Below are 19,270 nucleotides of genomic sequence, written 5' to 3' on the forward strand. Positions count from 1 at the left end.
ACTGGCCGCCTGCCTCTGCCGGCCAGGCCTGCACCACCCCAGACCCTATAAGGCCTGGGAGCTGAGAGCAGAGCCAGATGCCAGCTGTGCTTCCCGTCACTCCAGGGGACCCTCACACGGTCCAGGTGAGCAATGCCAGGGTGAGGCTGGCCTCCGGGCGGGTAGCGGGGGACTGCTCAGGGTTATGGGTGTGGGGCAGGAGGCCCGGGAGCCCCCATTCATGACCCCTCTCTGCCCTTCCAGCTGCTTAGAGGATTACCATGTCTGCTCAAGATGAAGGAGGCCGGGATCCCCCCAAACCCAAGGGCAAGGTGAGGGCAGGAGTGGGAGGGAAAGATCTCAACTGGGGCCTGGAGAGACCACAGAACCTTGGGAAGGTGACCTCCACAGTCCTGGGGTCTGGAGGGGCTTCCCGGGGGGGTGGGGGGGGAGGGATCTGAAGGCCACAGTGCCAATCTTCCCTCCGGTCCCAAGCTGGAGGGTGGGGGGTGGGAGGATGCACTCAAACCTCAGTTCTTTCCTTGCTGTGTGACCCTGGGCCAGCCTCGGCCCCTCTCTGAGCCTCAGTTTCCCCATCTGAGAAATGTGGGCCATGGAAGGAAAAGGAGAGACCCAGAGAATGAACTTTTTCTCTGTCCATGGGAGGCAGGCTGAACCTGCCCATTGCTCAGGCGAGGAGACTGAGGCTGAGTGGCTGAGGTCATCCAGGAGCAAGGGCCTGAGGTGGTTTGGGAACCCAGGGCTCTCTGATGCTCCCCTCACCCCACCCCCACCATGGCCTGGCTCTGCTCATGCTGTCCCCCACCCCATGTAGACCCTGGGCAGCTTCTTTGGGTCCCTGCCTGGCTTCAGTTCTGCCCGGAACCTGGCGGCCCACGCCCACAGCTCAGCGAGAGAGGCCCGGCCGGTCGCCCATCCCGCAGGTGCTCCAGCCGCCAAGACTGCCCAGCCCCAGGCTCAGGGTGAGTGCACAGCTCCATGGAGGCGGGAGCTCTGGAGATGGACCCCAGCAGGGACTTGTGCCCATCTTGGGGGTGCTTCATAGGTGCCTGCGTCATCTCAACAGAGCCCACGCAGCTGGCATGCTCATTTAGTGCCAGATGGGGACCTGAGGCATAAATATGAGTGGCCCAAGGGGGCACAGCCAGCAATGCCCCCCACATTCTCAACCCCCCTTCCACCTTCCATCACCCCGTTTCTGACGCCCTGTGGACCAGGGGCTGGGTGTTCTGCATGTCTAAGCTCATCAAAGATTTTGATCCTGGTTCCAGAGAGGGGCAGCAGTTTCCCTGGCGTCACACAGCCTGGGGTGCTCCCCATCCTCCAGTTGCTCAGCTGGGGTGCTCGGGGCAGCCCTAGCCCCAAGTCCTGAAGAGGGGCTGGTGCAGGGGAGCCCAGGCTGGGGCGGCCGCTCTGGGCCCCCGCAGGCAGCTGACTTCTGCTCCATATACCCAGGCCTGGCAGGCGGCTGCCAGCTGTGGTGGAGTGGGGCAGGGCGGGGCCCCGAGTCCTCTCCCTGCATCACCCCGGGTGGGCATCCAGCATCCAGGACCCAGGCAGAGAAAACTCTAGAGAACCCCTGCTCCAGGAGACCGCCCCTGGGGGTTGAGGGAGCCAGACCCACGGCCGTGGATGTCACCTTCTGCCGTCCCTGGCAGGGCAGCTGGGACATTCCTGACCTTTTGGGCTGTGCCCGCTGATTGTGCAATGGGCTTCAGGGTGGCTGATGCCAGCGAGTGTCCCTCCCTGGGTTGCCTGATTGGCTCTTGTCCCCACAGTGGCCACCGACCCGGAGCAGACGACCAGGGGCATTGAGAAGACGCTGCCGCTTTCAGACAGGGTGAGAGGGGCTGGCAGAGCCTGGTCTGGTCTGATGGGCTCCGCCTCCCCCTGGGTACCTCCTCCTGGGATGTTTCAGTTCCTGCCATTTGGGGGTTGTCATAGGCCAAGGAGCAGGCAGACACCCCTGTGGGATTCCAGGCCAGTCTTCCCCTCTAAGCCTCTGTTTCTACATCTGTGAAATGGGTGCAGTACTGCCTTACTGCTCGGCACCATGAGGCTCCATCCGGTCTACAGACACCCCCCACCCCCACTCCAGTTCTGTGCCTAGCACATTACGACCCAAACAGTGGTAACTCACTCACCCTGTGTCAGGCTCTGGGCTCAGTGTTTACATGTGCTGCTTAATAGTTAACCCTCCCAACTGTCCTGCGAGGAAGGGAGCAATAGTACCCCACACAAAAGCTGAAGCACAGAGAAGCCAAGCCACCTGCCAAAGGTCACACAGCAAGACACTGTAGCATGGGATTTGAACCTTGGGCAGTCAGAGGCTGAACAGTGGCCAACGATGCATCCACCCTCGGTCCTGGATGACCAGGGACCGCCCATATAACCATGTCCTCAGGGCCAGGGCAAGCGGAGTGGCTGATGTAAGACTGCTGAGGGCCATAGCAGGGTGACAGAGCCCTGATACAACCCTTCCGCCCAGCACACACCCCACACTGGCGTCTTCCTCAACTCCCCTCTGCCCTCAGCTCGGCCAGATCTGAGTATCTCGGAAGGCAAAGAACCACCGGGCTCACCCTGTGGCCCAAATTAAAATGGACCCCGGCAGCTGAGGGCCCCCCTCCCCACTTTTTCACTCCTCCCCCTCCACCCCTCTTCACTTGCATTAATGGAGCATCTGTTGCCTGCAAAGTGCTTCAGGCACCTTGACTCAGTTTTCTCTGCCAATCTTTGAAGGAGGTGCTGTTTTTATTGTTTTTTGTTTGTTTGTTTGTTTTTTTAAATGGCTGGGAGGGGATTTTTTTAAATAAATTTATTTATTTATTTATTTATTTATTTATTTATTTATTTTTGGCTGCATTGGGTCTTCGTTGCTGTGCATGGGCTTTCTCTAGTTGCGGTGAGCGGGGGCTACTCTTTGTGGCGGTGCGTGGGCTTCTCATTGCGGTGGCTTCTCTTGTTGTGGAGCACGGGCTCTAGGCGCGCGGGCTTCAGTAGGTGTGGCTCGCAGGCTCTAGAGTGCAGGCTCAGTAGTTGTGGCGCACGGGCTTAGTTGCTCCGTGGCATATGGGATCTTCCCGCACCAGGGCTCGAACCCATGTTCCCTGCATTGGCAGGCGGATTCTTAACCACTGCACCACCAGGGAAGTCCAAGAGGTGCTGTTTTAATTGCCACTCTTCAGATGAGGCTCAGAGAGGGGATGTGGCTTGCCTGAGGTAACACAGCAAGTGTGGGAAAGAGCTGAACCCAGGTCTCTGTGGGCAAGGTGCCCACTTGAGACGATGCTGGGCAGGAGGCAGGTGGTGAGAATAACATTTCAGGGCTTCTCAACTTCAGTCGTCTGGCCAATTCAGGGCCGGGTCATCCTCTGTGGGGGGCCATCCTGGGCACTGGGGGGTGTTCAGCAGCACCCCGACCCCACCCACCCACTCAGTGCCAGGAGCTCCCTCTTCCCTGAAGTTGTGATCGTCACAGATGTCCCCAGACATCGCCCAGTGTTCCCTGGGGGGGGGGGCAGGATCACCCTGGGTCACCCCTAACCCTGGGTTAAGAACCCCTGAATTGGAAATAGGAAACTGCTGGTTGAACCTGGGTGGTGGCAACCCTGAGGCCATCACAGCCCTTCAGCAGTTTGGATGAACAAGAGGAAACTGCCCTCATTTTTGACCTACCAAGTTATCGACAGTTTCCTATGGCTCAAACCCAATACTTGGCCCTGTACTTTTCCAGTTATTACTCTTCTAAACATAGATACCCAGATCCCCTTCTCTTACTTGAATACATTCATGCTAACAAGCATTTGGCCTCCTCAAATTTCTCCCCGTGATGGGGAAACCAGTCTCAAAATTGCCATAGAGATTAGGCAAGATGAAGAAAACACGTAATTCAATGGCTTGCTGAGTACAAGGCTAAGGGATATTGAGCAAGGAGGGTCCCAGAGGTGCTAGGGAATAGCTGTCAGCAGTGGGGGATCTATTGTGTCAGGGGAACCACGGGGCGCTGGGACAGAGCTCAGTAGGCTGTATCCTGGAAGCCAGGGAGGGAGGTATGTCAGGGTTGGGAGAAGAGCAGGCTGGGCCTCTGGGAGGAAGGTCCCACTCCCCGGGTCATGTTAGGGATGAGGTGGAGACTGGGGAAGGGTGGGGAGTGAGGTGTCTAGCACTCTCTGCTTGATCACGAATGTCCTTCCTCATCAGGTCATCTCCGGGACAAACGACTTAGTGTGGTCCAAGATGACCAGGACCAAGGATGCCTTCTCGTCTGGGATGGCCAACGTCGTGGACACAGCTAAAGGCGTGGTCCAAGGAGGCCTGGGCATGACCCAGTCCACGCTCACAGGCACCAAGGATGCAGTGTCCACTGGGCTCACTGGGGCAGTGAACATGGCCAAGGGCACTGTCCAGATGGGCATGGACACCACCAAGACCGTCCTAACAGGCACCAAAGATGCAGTGTCCACTGGGTTCACTGGAGCAATGGGTGTGGCCAAGGGGGCGGTCCAGACAGGCGTGGACACCACCAAGACTGTCCTAACAGGCACCAAAGATGCAGTGTCCACTGGCCTCACTGGGGCAGTGAACATGGCCAAGGGCACCGTCCAGACTGGCATGGACACCACCAAGACTGTCCTAACAGGCACCAAAGATGCAGTGTCCACTGGCCTCACTGGAGCAATGGGTGTTGCCAAAGGGGCCGTCCAGATGGGTGTGGACACCACCAAGACTGTCCTGACAGGCACCAAAGATGCAGTGTCCACAGGGCTCACTGGGTCAGTGAACATGGCCAAGGGCACTGTCCAGTCTGGCATGGACACCACCAAGATTGTCCTGACAGGCACCAAAGATGCAGTGTCCACTGGGCTTACTGGGGCAGTGAACATGGCCAAGGGCACTGTCCAGACTGGCATGGACACCACCAAGACTGTCCTGACAGGCACCAAAGATGCAGTGTCCACTGGGCTCACTGGGGCAGTGAACATGGCCAAGGGCACCGTCCAGACTGGCATGGACACCACCAAGACTGTCTTCACAGGCACCAAAGATGCAGTGTCCACTGGGCTTACTGGGGCAGTGAACATGGCCAAGGGCACCGTCCAGACTGGCGTGGACACCACCAAGACCGTCCTAACAGGCACCAAAGATGCAGTGTCCACTGGGCTTACTGGGGCAGTGAACATGGCCAAGGGCACTGTCCAGACTGGCGTGGACACCACCAAGACCGTCCTAACAGGCACCAAAGATGCAGTGTCCACTGGGCTTACTGGGGCAGTGAACATGGCCAAGGGCACTGTCCAGACTGGCATGGACACCACCAAGACCGTCCTAACAGGCACCAAAGAGGCAGTGTCCACTGGGCTCACTGGAGCAATGGGTGTGGCCAAAGGGGCCGTCCAGATGAGCGTGGACACCACCAAGACTGTCCTAACAGGCACCAAAGATGCAGTGTCCACTGGCCTCACTGGAGCAATGGGTGTGGCCAAGGGGGCCGTCCAGACGGGCATGGACACCACCAAGACTGTCCTCACAGGCACCAAAGATACAGTGTCCATTGGGCTCACTGGGGCAGTGAACATGGCCAAGGGCACCGTCCAGACTGGCATGGACACCACCAAGACTGTCCTAACAGGCACCAAAGATGCAGTGTCCACTGGCCTCACTGGAGCAATGGGTGTGGCCAAGGGAGCCGTGCAGACGGGCATGGACACCACCAAGACTGTCCTGACAGCCACCAAAGATGCAGTATCCACTGGGCTCACTGGATCAGTGAACTTGGCCAAGGGCACCGTCCAGACTGGCGTGGACACCACCATGACCGTCCTGACTGGCACCAAAGATGCAATGTCCACTGGGTTCACTGGAGCAATGGGTGTGGCCAAGGGGGCCGTCCAGACCGGCGTGGACACCACCAAGACCGTCCTGACTGGCACCAAAGATGCAGTGTCCACTGGGTTCACTGGAGCAATGGGTGTGGCCAAGGGGGCCGTCCAGACCGGCGTGGACACCAGCAAATCTGTCCTGACTGGAACCAAAGATGCAGTGTCCACTGCGTACACTGGAGCAATGGGTGTGGCCAAGGGAGCCGTCCAGACCGGCGTGGACACCAGCAAATCTGTCCTGACTGGAACCAAAGATGCAGTGTCCACTGCGTACACTGGAGCAATGGGTGTGGCCAAGGGAGCCGTCCAGACCGGCGTGGACACCAGCAAGTCTGTCCTGACTGGAACCAAAGATGCAGTGTCCACTGCGTACACTGGAGCAATGGGTGTGGCCAAGGGAGCCGTCCAGACCGGCGTGGACACCAGCAAGTCTGTCCTGACTGGAACCAAAGATGCAGTGTCCACTGCGTACACTGGAGCAATGGGTGTGGCCAAGGGAGCCGTCCAGACCGGCGTGGACACCAGCAAGTCTGTCCTGACTGGAACCAAAGATGCAGTGTCCACTGCGTACACTGGAGCAATGGGTGTGGCCAAGGGAGCCGTCCAGACCGGCGTGGACACCAGCAAGTCTGTCCTGACTGGAACCAAAGATGCAGTGTCCACTGCGTACACTGGAGCAATGGGTGTGGCCAAGGGAGCCGTCCAGACCGGCGTGGACACCAGCAAGTCTGTCCTGACTGGAACCAAAGATGCAGTGTCCACTGCGTACACTGGAGCAATGGGTGTGGCCAAGGGAGCCGTCCAGACCGGCGTGGACACCAGCAAGTCTGTCCTGACTGGAACCAAAGATGCAGTGTCCACTGCGTACACTGGAGCAATGGGTGTGGCCAAGGGAGCCGTCCAGACCGGCGTGGACACCAGCAAATCTGTCCTGACTGGAACCAAAGATGCAATGTCTACTGCGTACACTGGAGCAATGGGTGTGGCCAAGGGAGCTGTCCAGACTGGCGTGGACACCACCAAGACCGTCCTGACTGGCACCAAAGATGCAGTGTCCGCTGGGTTCACTGGAGCAATGGGTGTGGCCAAGGGAGCCGTCCAGACCGGCATGGACACCAGCAAGTCTGTCCTGACTGGAACCAAAGATGCAGTGTCCACTGGCCTCACTGGAGCAATGGGTGTGGCCAAGGGAGCCGTCCAGACCGGCGTGGACACCACCAAGACCGTCCTGACTGGCACCAAAGATGCAGTGTCCACTGGGTTCACTGGAGCAATGGGTGTGGCCAAGGGAGCCGTCCAGACTGGCGTGGACACCACCAAATCTGTCCTGACTGGAACCAGAGATGTAGTGTCCACTGGGTTCACTGGAGCAATGGGTGTGGCCAAGGGAGCCGTCCAGACCGGCGTGGACACCAGCAAGACCGTCCTCACTGGCACCAAAGATGCAGTGTCTACTGGGCTCACTGGAGCAATGGGTGTGGCCAAAGGAGCCGTCCAGACTGGTGTGGACACCACCAAGACCGTCCTGACTGGCACCAAAGATGCAGTGTCCACTGGGTTTACTGGAGCAATGGGTGTGGCCAAGGGAGCCGTCCAGACCGGCATGGACACCACCAAATCTGTCCTGACTGGTACCAAAGATGCAGTGTCCACTGGGCTCACTGGGGCAGTGAACATGGCCAAGGGAACTGTCCAAACTGGCATGGACACCACCAAGACCGTCCTCACTGGCACCAAAGATGCAGTGTCCACTGGGCTCACTGGGGCAGTGAACATGGCCAAGGGGGCCATCCAGACCGGCATGGACACCACCAAGACCGTCCTGACAGGCACCAAAGATGCAGTGTCCACAGGGCTCACTGGGGCAGTGAATGCGGCTACAGGGGCTGTGCAAACTGGGCTGAATACAACCCCAAATGTTTCAGCTGTCACAAGGAACACCGTCTCCAGTGGCATGGCTAGTGCCATGGGTGTGGCCAATGCTGCTGCCCAGTGGGGTCTGGACACCTCGAAGGCTGTCCTCACAGGCACCAAAGACGCCGTGTCCACTGGGCTCACCAGGGTAGGGAACGTGGCCCGAGGAGGCGTGCAGACTGATTTCAGAACCATCCAGAACTGGTTACCTGGTTCCCAGGATGCTGCCTCAGGTGGACTCGCCACTTCCGGAGCCCCAGATGAAGGAGAACAAACCATCCTGAACCCTCATGAGGCTCAGTCCTGCGGGGTCTCCAGGCCCCCGGACACTCTGCGTGCACACCTGGACCTTGCTGGGAAAGCCACCACCCATACCAAGGGCCTCGTGTCAGCTGAGGTGACATTCACCCAAGGGGCCGCCCTGGGCAAGGAGGATGACGTAGGGCCTGGGGCCACCACTTGCGGCCAGGAAGGAGCCCGGGGCTTTGCAACACTCCGGGACGAGCTGGAGGAGCTGGGGGAGATCTTCCAGCCCATGAGCGCCGAGGAACAAGGTGAGAACAGGACAGGCTGGTCCCAGCTCCCAGGGGCCTGGTCGTCTGTACAACGCATGCCCCTGACGCCCGAGGGGCCTCTCGGGTTGAGTGACCCTGTCTTCCCTTTCAGCTCAGCTGGCTGCCTCCCAGCCCCGGCTGAGGGAGTCCACGGCCGACCAAAGCAGCTACTTCGTGCGTCTGGGCGACTTGGACCCCAGCTTCCGCCAGCGGGCTTTCGAGCACGCCCTGAGCCACCTGCAGCAAGGCCAGTTCCAGGCCCTGGACGTGCTGGCCCAGCTCGAGGACGCCTTCTGGCTGGTAAGAGCCCTCCCTTCTGCCGGTGCCTTCCTCAGCCACACGTGGGGGACTCGACAGACACTTACTGAGCACCTAGTAGACAACGGCCGTCGGCCACTCAGTCACGGGTCTGCTCTCAAGGAGCTTGTATTCCAGGGAAGAAGATGGACACAAGACCCAATACTTGCCACCAACGGGGTTGCAGAGAGGGAAACAAGACAGTTGTGCAGAGAGGGGCAGGGCAGGAGTGTGTCTGTTTGAGCCAAGTCGTGTGGAAAGTGGGGACCGCAAGGACAGTGGCCTGAGAACAAGCTAGGTGTGTTCCAAGGAGCAGAAGGGCGGCCGGTGGCAGGGGAGGGTAAAGTGAAGGGGCTGACAGGGTAGGGGGAACCGATGCGATCTGGGCGGGGTTCAGTGATGCAAGGAAGGGCCCAGAGGAAGGTGACTTGAACGCCACCGCGGGGACAGGCACCGAGCCAGCAGGGTCATGCTCTCTCGCCAGCCCCACTCACCCCTCCAACCCAGGCTTTCTCCCCCTGCAGCACCACTGACACCCACGCTGGCTCCTTGTGGGTGCTGCTGGGGCTGACCTGCCTGCGGTAGGAAGTTTAGTGGCATCCCATCTGTGGCTGATGCAGACGGTGATGGACCCCCAGGTCTGAGCATCTCCAGGTTCTCAAGGTCATGGGTCGTAAATGTCGAACAGCCCCGTCTACACAGGTGGCGAGGAACCCAGCCGTGCTGCCTGAGTGGGGATCCCTGGGATGCGCTCAGGCACCTGTGTTTTCCGTCAGTGCCCCAGGGGTCTGTGGTGAGCCGCAACTTGAGGACCACTGCTCCAACCCAGAGGGTCTCAACGGGGCAGTCGTGCCCCCTGGGGACACTGGGCCACGCCTGGGGATGTCTGTGGTGGTCACCTGGCGGGGGGTGGGGCTCCTGGCATTGAGTGGGTGGGAGCAGGGAGGCTGCTCCTCGCCCCGCAGCGCCCAGGACTGGGGGCCGAGGGTTGGCCTGATGCGACAGAGGTTTTATTTAAGGGGATCCCTCTGGCTACTGTGGGGAGGACAGGCCACCGGGGTCAAGGGCCAGAGCCCTTGGAAATGAGTGAGGTTTCTGCAAAACTCCTGGCAAATGCTGAGGGGGGCCTTGGGAGTAGCATCGGTGGTGGCAAGAGGCAGTTGGGTTCTGGATGTGTTTCCAAAGCAGACCTACCAGCTTAGGTGTGAGAAGTGGGAGAGAGAAGTGTGAGAAGTGGGAGAGAGAAAATACCCTACAAGGTCTCGGGGACTTCTAGCAGGGGACACCTAGAAATGCCCTGGGTGGGTGGGTGGTGAACATTAAGGCTTGGTCTTGGACAGGGTAACCTGGAGATGACTAGTAGGCCCCCCGATGGAGTCGCTGGGGTAAGAGCTGGGAGGGTGATGGAAAGTTGGAGTCAACATTTGGTCCACTTGCTGAGCTCTCAGGAGGACAAGGAAGATTAGTCAATGGGGGTGTGGGGCTCCTATGTGCCAGGGACCCAAAAGGCAAGGAGGAAAAGGTCCTGACAGAGCTCCCACCCAAGGGGGGGAGATAAACAACAAAGAAACTCACGGTAACTCGACAGTGATAGGCCTCTGAGGAGAGTAACAGAGATCTGACAGGGAGGGCCTGGGGGGCCACCGTACTGGGCCAGAGGAAGCATGTTTCAGGCTGAGTGGGCAGCATGTGCAAAGGCCCTGAGGCAACAACATGCTGGACGTGCTCGAGGGACAAAAGGAGGCCAGCGTGGCCTGAGCAGAGAGCACAGCGGGATGTCAGCAGGAGGTGAGGTTGCAGGTGTCCTGAGCAGGCCACGCAGGCCATGGTGAGGAACTGGATTCGGTCCAAAGGCCACTCACTGGGAGACGTGGGAGGATTCTGAGCTGGGGTGTGACATGGTGCCCCTGCCATTCTGCTCTCTGAGCTCCCTGACAACCTCATGAGGAACTTGGATTATTGCCTCTTTACGTGAACCATCCTGGTGCAGCTGGCCCTAAACCTTTCCACCACGCCACAGGAAAGGTAGACACGAAGCTCCAGGCCAGGCCTGGGAATGCTGCCCCCGGGGGAGTATCGGGAAGGTCCCTGACAAGAAGGCCTCATGTCTCTGCTGGGCTGTCTCTTTCCAGATTGAGGAGGCCCAGCAGGCTCCAGACCAGCAGCCGTGGCCGGACCAGGATCTGAGCAGCCAAGCCGGCGCCCGAGAGGTGCGTACCAGGGGGCCGGTGCTCCTGCCCCTCCCCTCCAGCCCCGCTCACCGCCCTCCTTCCGCCCACAGGTGCCAGCCGCCGGGGCTCTGTCCAGGGTCTGCAGCCTTGTCCAGCAGCTCCATGTCGCCTACAGCAGCCTGGCCTCCGGCCTCCAGGGCCTCCCCGCCGAGCTCCGGTGGCAGCTCAGGCAGGCGCGGCACAGCCTCTGCGAGCTCCACAGTGTCGTCTCCTGTGCCACCTCCGTGGCGGAGCTGCCGGCCGAGCGCCTGGCCCAGAGCCGCCAGGGCGTGCGCCAGGCGTGGCAGGGGCTGGAGCAGCTGCTGGAGAGCATGCAGCACAGCCCTCCGCCCAGCTGGCTGGTGGGGCCCTTCACCCTGCACCCCGATGGGCAGCAGCTGTAGGAGCCCCTCCCCCGCCCGAAACCAGCCCCAACCCCCGGAAGCTCCGGGCCCTGCCGGCTGGCGCCCCACCTTTCTCCCAGAGCACAGCTGGCCCCTTTGGCCGAGGAGCCCGGGGCGGCTAAGACCCTCGACGGCGGCGGGGGGGCCCGGGCTTCGCCTGAAGATCTCAAGCAAGCGCTTCATTTAGGAACAAGAAGGGGAATCGTGCCTGTCTTGAAGGTTCTCCACTCAGCACCCCCAGTAGGGCCCTTTTATCTTTTACCTCTGGGGGGGTCTTCCACCCCGGCCTGGGCCCTCTAGCTATACCAGCTTGGCAGGCGGCCCCGCTCCTCCATCCTGGGCTCCAGGCAGCTCCGTCCTCGCTCTGAAAGCCTACGCCCCTCAGCAAACAGCGCATGCCAGAAGGTACCAGAACGCCACCATCATCCTGAGGCAGGTAGGCCCCCACCGCCTCTGCCGACCCCCGGCCTGGCCCAGGGGCTTCATGAAGGCAAAGCCGCAGCAGCCACTGACAGCTGAGGACCGGCCTGTCCGGGCGGGGGTGGGGTGAGTACGCATCCCTTCCTGCTGCAGCCCACTCACCCGGCAGCGCCCCCTGGTCGTGGGTGATCACAAGGATCCCACAGATGATGTTCTCAGGTCCCTGGGCCCAGAGGCTGCCGATGAAGGAATAAAGGGGCTCCCTCACAAGGGATGCGGCCCTAGGGAGCACGTGACAATGTGCTCGGGGGACTTCCCAGGTGGTCCAGTGGTAAGGGCTCTGTGCTTTCACTGCCAAGGGTGCGGGTTGGATCCCTGGTCGGGGAACTAAGATCCCACAAACCACAAGGCGCGGCCAAAAAAACCAAAAACAGAAAAACGTGCTCGACACACGTTCAGGTCACGTGCTCCAGGCCAGAGACCAGCAGCCCCGGGACAAGGGCCCCTTCCTTCCCGCCGTGCTCTCCCTGGATCCTTGGGGCACCCTGCGAGGTGGGCTGCACATGGGAAGGTGGGACAACAGAGGGCCACTCCCCCTGCTCCCCGGGGCCCCGGGAGATGCTGAGGGAGCTGCTGCGTCAGAATTCCAGCGGCCCGAGGCTTGTCAAGCCCCCACTTCCCACACCCGCAGCCCCCCTATCTGGCCACCTCCTTGACGGAGGAAGCAAAGAGGCCCCGCTTCTCAGAAATCACCAGGTGCTCCCAGCCCTGGGAAGGAAGGGCCAGCTCTCCCCAGAGGGTCACCAGGGCTGCCAGGGGCCACGAGGGGCCCTGCACCACAGGAGCTGGCCGAGGCAAGACATGGGGACCAGTCCGGGAACTTCCCCGAGCCCTTCCTTCCTCACTCCCCATCACAGACGGCCATCGGAGGGGGTGACACTGGAAACAGTCGTTCACGGAAACCGAGCTCAGCGACAACCAAATCCAACCAAACCAAACCTAACCAAAAGGGGCAGGGGCAGGGGCGGGGGCGGTACGCCAGGCCCAGGGAGCAAAACCACACCACACCTCTCTCTCAGCCGGGACAGAGGGGCTCGGCCACCGGCAGGACAGGGGACACACGGTAGAGGCCACCGTTTAACCAGCAACCGCCGTGTGCAGATGCCTGGCTGGGTGCTGCACACACATCCCCCCACATCTGAATCCAAGCGACAGGTGAGCACAGAGAAGCCCAGAGCGTGGGGTGTCACTCGGCCCACATCACACAGCGAGTCCTGCCCCCAACACCCACGCCCTGTGAACATCGAGAACAGACAGCCCTCAGCATCCCTCCTGGTACTTTTGGAAAGGCCTTGCTCACTGCCTCCGTCAGCCCTGCAGGGCTTGGAGCACCATCAGAACCAAATTCATATTCGCTGTTCACGGTGACCCTATGGCTTAAAATCCTCTGTCCCTGGACAGCTCCTTGACAACTGCAAACCAGACACGCTAGAAAACCGAGCCAATAAAAGCAACTTTTTTTTTTCATTAAAAAAAACCCTTTATAGTCATTTCATGTCCGTTGGAAATCACAGAAATTAGGCAAAAAAAAAAAAAAAACCCAGGGGAACAGATACAAACAACAGCGTCTCCCCAACAGTTCTCTGCTCCCTGGGTGCCGGGAAGGAGCCAGGCAGGCCTCGGGGCGGCTGCGCGTGGCGGCGGGGCCCGGCCGCAGGCTGCCCGGCTCAGCTGTCCTCGTCGTCCAGGGACTCCGAGTCCACCCGCAGCCTCTCTCGCTCCTGCCGCTCCTTCCCGGGCCCGTCCAGGTCGGGGCCCTCCCGCGCGCTGCTGGTGGAGGACAGCACGGGCGGGCGGGGGTGAGCAGGCCCCTTGCTGTCTGTCTCCTTCCTTCCACCTACAGAGACCAACAGCCCTCGCCCCCAACCTCCCCCTGCCGTGCCTGCGGCCCCGGTGCTCCCGTGGCGGGTGTCAGGAGGGAGCCCCACCCTCCTAAAGCTCAGGCCCAGGCCAGTCAGCCCCGAGCCCAGAGCTCCCTCCGAGGGGCCTGGGGGTCAGTCAGCGTGTGGGAGACTGCTGTCCCTCTGGCCCTTACCCACTGGGAGCAGCTCAGACACCGGGCTGCCTTCTCCAGAAGTCGCCCCTGCGGCCCCAGCGACACTTACTCGTTGTGTAACGGGTCTTCAGAGGAGCCGCCCCCCGGCCCCTCCTCTGAGTTCTGTCCTTCATCCGGCTCCTTGTCCTCCATGCTCTCCCCCTTCTGGGACATGGCCTCGCCGTTCACGGGGGCTGCGAGATCTGCGGGGAGAGAGGCTCGTGGGACGCTGTGGGGCAACCCCCCTGCAGAGAGCGAGCAGCGTGCGAGCACCCGCCTGTGCACCTGAATTCACCCGCACTCCCAAGCCACCGGACACACGGGGGCGGCCGGCTGCGTGGGGCTCTTCCTCCAGCCGGCCCCTGGCCCGTCCACGCAGCCTGAATATGGGAGGGGCCGGTAAACAAATGGCCGTGGGCAACACTGGAGAAAGCCTGCCACGGCCGTGTCCAAACAGACGTAAAGAGAAACGCCCCCTCTGTGCTCTCCCCCGGGCAGCCTCGGCTTCAACTAAGCCCTCTCGGTGCTGGCCTTACGGGCTGCTCCAAGCATCTCTCACCAGGACCGCATGACCCCAGCAGGAAGGAACGCTCTCCTGTCCCCGCAGCCACTGTCCCCACCGCAGACGCCCTTTCTCCTCTCAGCCCACCCGTGGCCCTCCCCTCCCAGACCTCTGCGACCGCCCGTCCCAGAAACACTGGCGCACCTGGCCGCACACACACAGCCTCCCCTGCTAGCTGGCTCTGAGGGTCTGGATGGAGCCTATGAGCAGCACGGGGGCGTGTGGCCCGGACACCAGCTGCCTTGGGGACACAGCCTGCGCAGCGAGTACCGACAGGTGGCACCACCTGGGCGGTCTGCTCAGCGCCCCGCCCGCGAGCTCCTCACCAGCGCTCGTCTCGTCCTCCGCCCTCTCCGCAGGGGCCTCCTCTCCTGCCAGTATCTCCTCGGCCTTCTCCGGCCCAGTTCTGGTCGCCTTCTGGATGGCCTCGATCTTTGGTCCCAGGACCCGAGACTTGAGCCGGGCGTAGACCTCCGCAGCCTTCTCCATCACCTCCTTGTTGGCCTTGTAGCGGCGGATCTGGCCCACCAAGAGGCCTGGCTCAGGGGGCGCAGCCACCTCACCCCCCGCCCAAGACCCTCCCCCATCACCGCACCCCGCAGCGCCTCCCGTGCACACGGCTTCCTCCTCGCTGACCACAGGCGGCCGTGGCCGGAAGCCCAGCGCCCCAAGCAGACCCGTAGCCCCACCACCAGCCCCTTCAACCCCTGGGCTCCCGCCGCACCTTCTTCAACGTGGCCACCACGTCCGTGTTCTTCTGGAGGATCTGTGAGGTCACCTGTAGGGTCCCTAGTTCCTCTAACGCGTTCAGACACCTCTTCACATCCTGCAGGGCAGCGAGGGCAGCGAGGAGGGTCAGCGCCTAGCTGCGGGGGTTCTAGGGGGCCCAAGAGGGCAGAGAAGGACACCTTGGGCTGAGCAACAGGGAGCCCCGGGGACAGTGGTGAAGCACCCAGAACTCGAGGGGTCTTGGGGCCTTGTGTGGCATCACCTGGTGGGAACGCAGAGCACTGCACTCAGGAGGCCAAGCTGGGCCCTTATCTGGTGGACGCCCACGTGAACAAGGACCCTGCCCTGCGCATGCGGCCTGACTTTGCCTCAGCGTCCCCAGACTTCTCAGGGAGCTCGAGCGATGAGGGGGCAGGGAAACTGAGACATGACCTCTGCACCCCGAGGAAGGTCTCACCGGATTGTCAACCTTCAGGGCGAACTTGATCTCGCTGTGCAGCTTCTGAAGCTTCTCCTCCACGGAAGGTTCTGTGGCCAAGAGAGAAGGCAGCGCCCAGGCCTGAGCGGGGTCCCTGGTGATGGGAACCGGCTCCTCCAGGGCCGTCCCTCCTCCCGTTCGGCGACCTCAGGCTGCAACCAGGGCTGGGCAGCTGGCCCCTCACCTTTCTTCTTCTCAACCTTCCGGTCTGGTGGGAACCCTTCTGACCGCTTCCGGGTCCGCTCCACCTTCGCGGACCTGTGGAGAGTCGTGCCCTTAGAAGGCCCCTGACCAATGTCCCCACTGAGGGCCGGGGGCCTGTGGGGGGACCCATGGCCGCTGCAGAAGGAAACCATCAGGAGGCCCAGGAGGCTGGGAGGAGGAGGCTCAAGGCCCGCCTGACCTGGTCTACGGCAGCACCTGAGAGGACCCAAGACATAGCCCTTCCTCTAGGAAGTAAATAATGTGAAAGCCCAGAAATTTTTTTTTTTTTTTTTTTAAACAAGTGGTTCAGGGTGAGTGGCTAGTTACGTAGACCCCAGCGCATGAGTTACTCTGATATGATGCTGGGAAACGGCAGCAGGCATGTCACCGAGCCTTCGATTCTACATCCTGCTCGGCAGCCTGGCTGCCACGTTCCCAGGGGGCAGGTTCGTTTACTGATGGCTGGGATTCCACACAGAAAGTGGGCAGGGAGATGGGCTCTGTGCTCCCACCTCAGTGGGCCTTGGACTTTAAAAAGCCTGAGAGCCAATGGTCTGGGGACAGTCTCTCCCCCTAAGCACTGGCGACACGGGGGCCACGTCATCCTCTGTGGGGCTCCATCCTGGGCACTGTGGGTAGAGGGGCAGCCTCCCTGGCTCCACCCACTGGATCCCAGGAACCGCCCCCCATGTGACCACCACAGATGTCCCAGGACACTGCCCGGTGTCCCCTGGGAGCAGGGTCACCCCGGGGGGAGAGGCCTGCTCTGGGGAAGGACCACAGACCTGGGCAGTGACTCCTGCATAACCTGACGGGGCCTTCCCTTGAGATGTGGGGACCCCCAGGGGGATATGGGAGGAGTGGCAGTGCGGGAACGGACCTGGCCCGGGGCTTCTCCTCGGGGCGCCCTCTCTTCTCCTTCTGGCTGGGTCTCCGCGCGGGCTCTGTGCTTTGCAGGTGCAACTTCTTCGCTGATTTCTTCACCTGTAGCAGCCAGAGAAAGGGAAGGGCTGGAGTGGCAGGCGGCGTGGGGCTGCCCCAGACCCCCGAGCTGTTCCCTTAGAAACACAGTGTGACATTCCCTGCTGTCACCTTCGCCTGATGGGAGCTGACGGACTGGGCAGGATGGACCCCGTGTCCAGTCCATCCCCGGGCAGCAGCTTCTCAGGCCCTGAAAGGATCACCCAACAGTGGGGCAGCCCCACTGCATTCCCCTTGCCGAGCAAGACACCTCCCGTGCCAGGGAACTTGGTCCCCCTTTTGTGACAAAACGGAGAGCAGTGGGGAGAGAACAGGGCATTGTTCAGCTCCCCCACCCCTATCGAGTGGGATCCTGGGCTCAGACTAGAAGGTGATGGGCCCGGGGGGCTCGGATTCCTGGACTCAGGCTGGCCTGTGAGAGCCAGGAGGACAGGGAGCTGACGTCCTGTGGTCACGCATGGTGCTAACGGTCACCACCAACATGCACCAGAGATCGAACTGCTCCCATGCTTACCCCACAAGCCGTTCCCCCGCAGCAGCCAGAGGGCACCTGTGAGCACCCACCCCTCCTCTGCCCACAGCCCTCCAGGGTCCCACCTACCTCCCTTGGGGTAACAGCCCAAGTCCTCCACAAGGCCCTACACGACCTGCCCCGTCCCCTCCCCTCCTCCCTCTCCCCCCCTCGCTCACTCTGCTCCAGACACACGGGCCTCCTCGCTGTTCCTCCAACACACCAGGCATGGTCCTGCCCCAGGGCCTTTGCACGGCCGTGCGCTCAGCCAGGAATGCCTCTCCCCCAGGTATCTTCTCACTTCATTCAGATCCTTACTTAATGTCGGCTGCGCGCCTGAAGCCTCTGAGGTCTGCCCTCTTTGCGATGGAAACCCTCTCGCCCCCGCAGCTCACACCCCGCCCCGGCTTCCATCTCCTTGGCACCACACACCATCCTCAGGTGGTCCGCTGCCCGTCTCCCTCCCTCGTGTCAGCTCCTTAAGAGCGGGCTCTCTGTGTTTCCCTGACCGCTTGGCGCCCAGCACACAGCGGCTGCTGCACGGACGCCACCGCACGCACCTCTCTGTCCAGTTCGGCCTCGGGCTCCGAGTCGGAGGAGGACTGGGGGCCCCGGCCGCGGCCCTTCCGGCCGCGCTTCTTGACGGGCTCGTCGTCGTCCTTGAGCTCGTCGCCGCTGCTGCCCGCGCTGCCCGCAGGCGCCGCCTCCCCACGCTCCCGCCCCCGCCGCCGCTCCTTCTCCTCCTTGTCGCGCTCGCGCAGCCGCCGCAGCTCCTCCTCCTGCTCCCTGCGCCGCCGCGCCTCCAGCTCACGCCGCCGCTCCTCGTCCCGCCGCTTCCACTCGCTGATGCGGTCCACCTCGTCGCTGTCGCTGGGGGTGCGGGCCGGTTAGGGCCCCCGTCCCGGCCTGCCCGCGCCCCCGCCCCGAGGGCCCCGCACCCACCTGTCACTGCTCGAGGTGGTCGGTGGCCGCTCAAGCTTCGGTTTCCGTCCGCGAGGCTTGGGGGGAGGCTTCTCGGCTACGGAAGGCGTCTCTCGGTGGGCGTTCCCCCCCCCCCCAACCGCCAGGCCAGGCCCGGCCCAGGCCCAGGGCAGCACCCCCCCACCGCCTGCCTACCTGGCTTCCTGCCCCGAGGAGGCTTCTTTACGGACACGTCCGAGTCGGAGGAGGAGGAGCAGGAGGAGGAGGAGGACGCCGACCTCGCCACGGCCACAGGCTCAGCCTTCGCCCCGTCCGATTCTGCTTTGGAGTCCGAGTCGGAGGCTGACGGCGCCTTCTGGGGGAGGCCGGGGGAGGTGAGAGCAGCCAGGGCGAGGGGGCCCCAGGCGTCCCTGCAGCGCCCCGCCCCGCCCAAACCCACAACCCTTCGTTCTGGCCCAGAACCCCAGACATACACATGCACACACCACACTCACACACTCATGCACACATACTTGTGTACACACAGTACACTTGTACACGCTCATACATGCCTGCTTGCACACAACACACACACACGCACATACATCACACTTGCACACAGGCGCGCGCACGCGTGCATTCTCTCTCTCATGGGGCCCCTAAGAGTGCTTTGCCCCCTTCCGATGCCAGCATCCCAGCATCCCGTTTTCCAAACTGGCCTCTAAGGCCCTCTCGGGGGCAGCAGCGGCTGGGTGGTCTCCTGCTCCGGGGAGGTGCTCCGCGCACACAGCACTCGGAAACCATGGGCCAAAGCCATGAGTGAAGGTGGAAGCGGATGTCAGCGGGCCCCGGGGTCTCCCTGGGGCCTACAGCCTCCCCTCCTCCAAAACGGACTGACCCTGACCGCAGACCGTGGCTGGTGACCGTGGGAGATGCTTGAGGAGCTTCCACCGGCCAGTGTGTGGGAACAAAATAAAACACCCGTACCTTTTTCTTCCGTCCTGGAAGGGGGCCCCGCCGTGGGGCCCGGACCACGGCTTTCTTCTCGGGGGTGAAGTCCTGGGCGGAGATAAGGGAGCTGGACGTGGTGCCCACCGGCCGGCTACCCCTCGGCGCCCCCCCGGTGCAT

At 61.9% G+C, this 19,270-nt stretch overlaps 2 protein-coding genes across 7 annotated transcripts in view; one reads left to right on the top strand and one right to left on the bottom strand.

Annotated features, from left to right (window-relative positions):
• On the top strand, positions 1 to 11,892 carry PLIN4 (perilipin 4). 2 transcript variants are annotated; one of them, XM_007169161.3, is made up of 8 exons: positions 1 to 125; positions 244 to 311; positions 815 to 962; positions 1,779 to 1,840; positions 4,204 to 8,350; positions 8,463 to 8,650; positions 10,780 to 10,857; positions 10,929 to 11,892. In XM_007169161.3, the coding sequence occupies exons 2-8, from the start codon at positions 261 to 263 to the stop codon at positions 11,259 to 11,261; spliced, it is 5,007 nt and encodes a 1,668-aa protein (XP_007169223.2). In that variant the 5' UTR covers positions 1 to 125; positions 244 to 260; the 3' UTR covers positions 11,262 to 11,892. The 2 variants fall into 2 exon arrangements, with proteins under 2 accessions (XP_007169223.2, XP_028019054.2); XM_028163253.2 differs by lacking the exon at positions 1 to 125 and having other exon boundaries at positions 153 to 311.
• Positions 11,892 to 19,270, bottom strand: part of HDGFL2 (HDGF like 2) — a 19,765-nt gene continuing 12,386 nt past the window's right edge. For 2 of the 5 annotated variants that reach the window (XM_057540858.1, XM_057540860.1), the window contains exons 6-16: positions 19,129 to 19,200; positions 18,358 to 18,517; positions 18,184 to 18,259; positions 17,802 to 18,111; positions 16,630 to 16,733; positions 15,730 to 15,803; positions 15,525 to 15,595; positions 15,063 to 15,164; positions 14,665 to 14,857; positions 13,847 to 13,979; positions 11,892 to 13,508 (exon numbers count right to left, since the gene is read on the bottom strand). In XM_057540858.1, coding sequence (XP_057396841.1) covers positions 13,409 to 13,508; positions 13,847 to 13,979; positions 14,665 to 14,857; positions 15,063 to 15,164; positions 15,525 to 15,595; positions 15,730 to 15,803; positions 16,630 to 16,733; positions 17,802 to 18,111; positions 18,184 to 18,259; positions 18,358 to 18,517; positions 19,129 to 19,200 — 1,395 coding nt within the window. In that variant the 3' untranslated portion in view covers positions 11,892 to 13,408. Of the gene's footprint in view, positions 13,512 to 13,846; positions 13,980 to 14,664; positions 14,858 to 15,062; positions 15,165 to 15,524; positions 15,596 to 15,729; positions 15,804 to 16,629; positions 16,734 to 17,801; positions 18,112 to 18,183; positions 18,260 to 18,357; positions 18,518 to 19,128; positions 19,201 to 19,270 lie in introns of all 5 variants that reach the window. The other 3 variants (XM_057540859.1, XM_057540855.1, XM_057540856.1) reach the window with 2 other exon arrangements.

Source organism: Balaenoptera acutorostrata, chromosome 2 (assembly GCF_949987535.1).
Source record: "Balaenoptera acutorostrata chromosome 2, mBalAcu1.1, whole genome shotgun sequence".
Classification (NCBI taxonomy): domain Eukaryota; kingdom Metazoa; phylum Chordata; class Mammalia; order Artiodactyla; family Balaenopteridae; genus Balaenoptera; species Balaenoptera acutorostrata.

Bases quoted from the DNA above. Each gene is read 5' to 3' on its own strand.
- PLIN4 (XM_007169161.3), top strand. From the start codon at position 261: ATGTCTGCTCAAGATGAAGGAGGCCGGGATCCCCCCAAACCCAAGGGC. The intron at 312-814 runs GTGAGGGCAGGA...CACCCCATGTAG, and splicing joins CCCCCAAACCCAAGGGCAAG to ACCCTGGGCAGCTTCTTTGG. The intron at 963-1,778 runs GTGAGTGCACAG...TTGTCCCCACAG, and splicing joins TGCCCAGCCCCAGGCTCAGG to TGGCCACCGACCCGGAGCAG.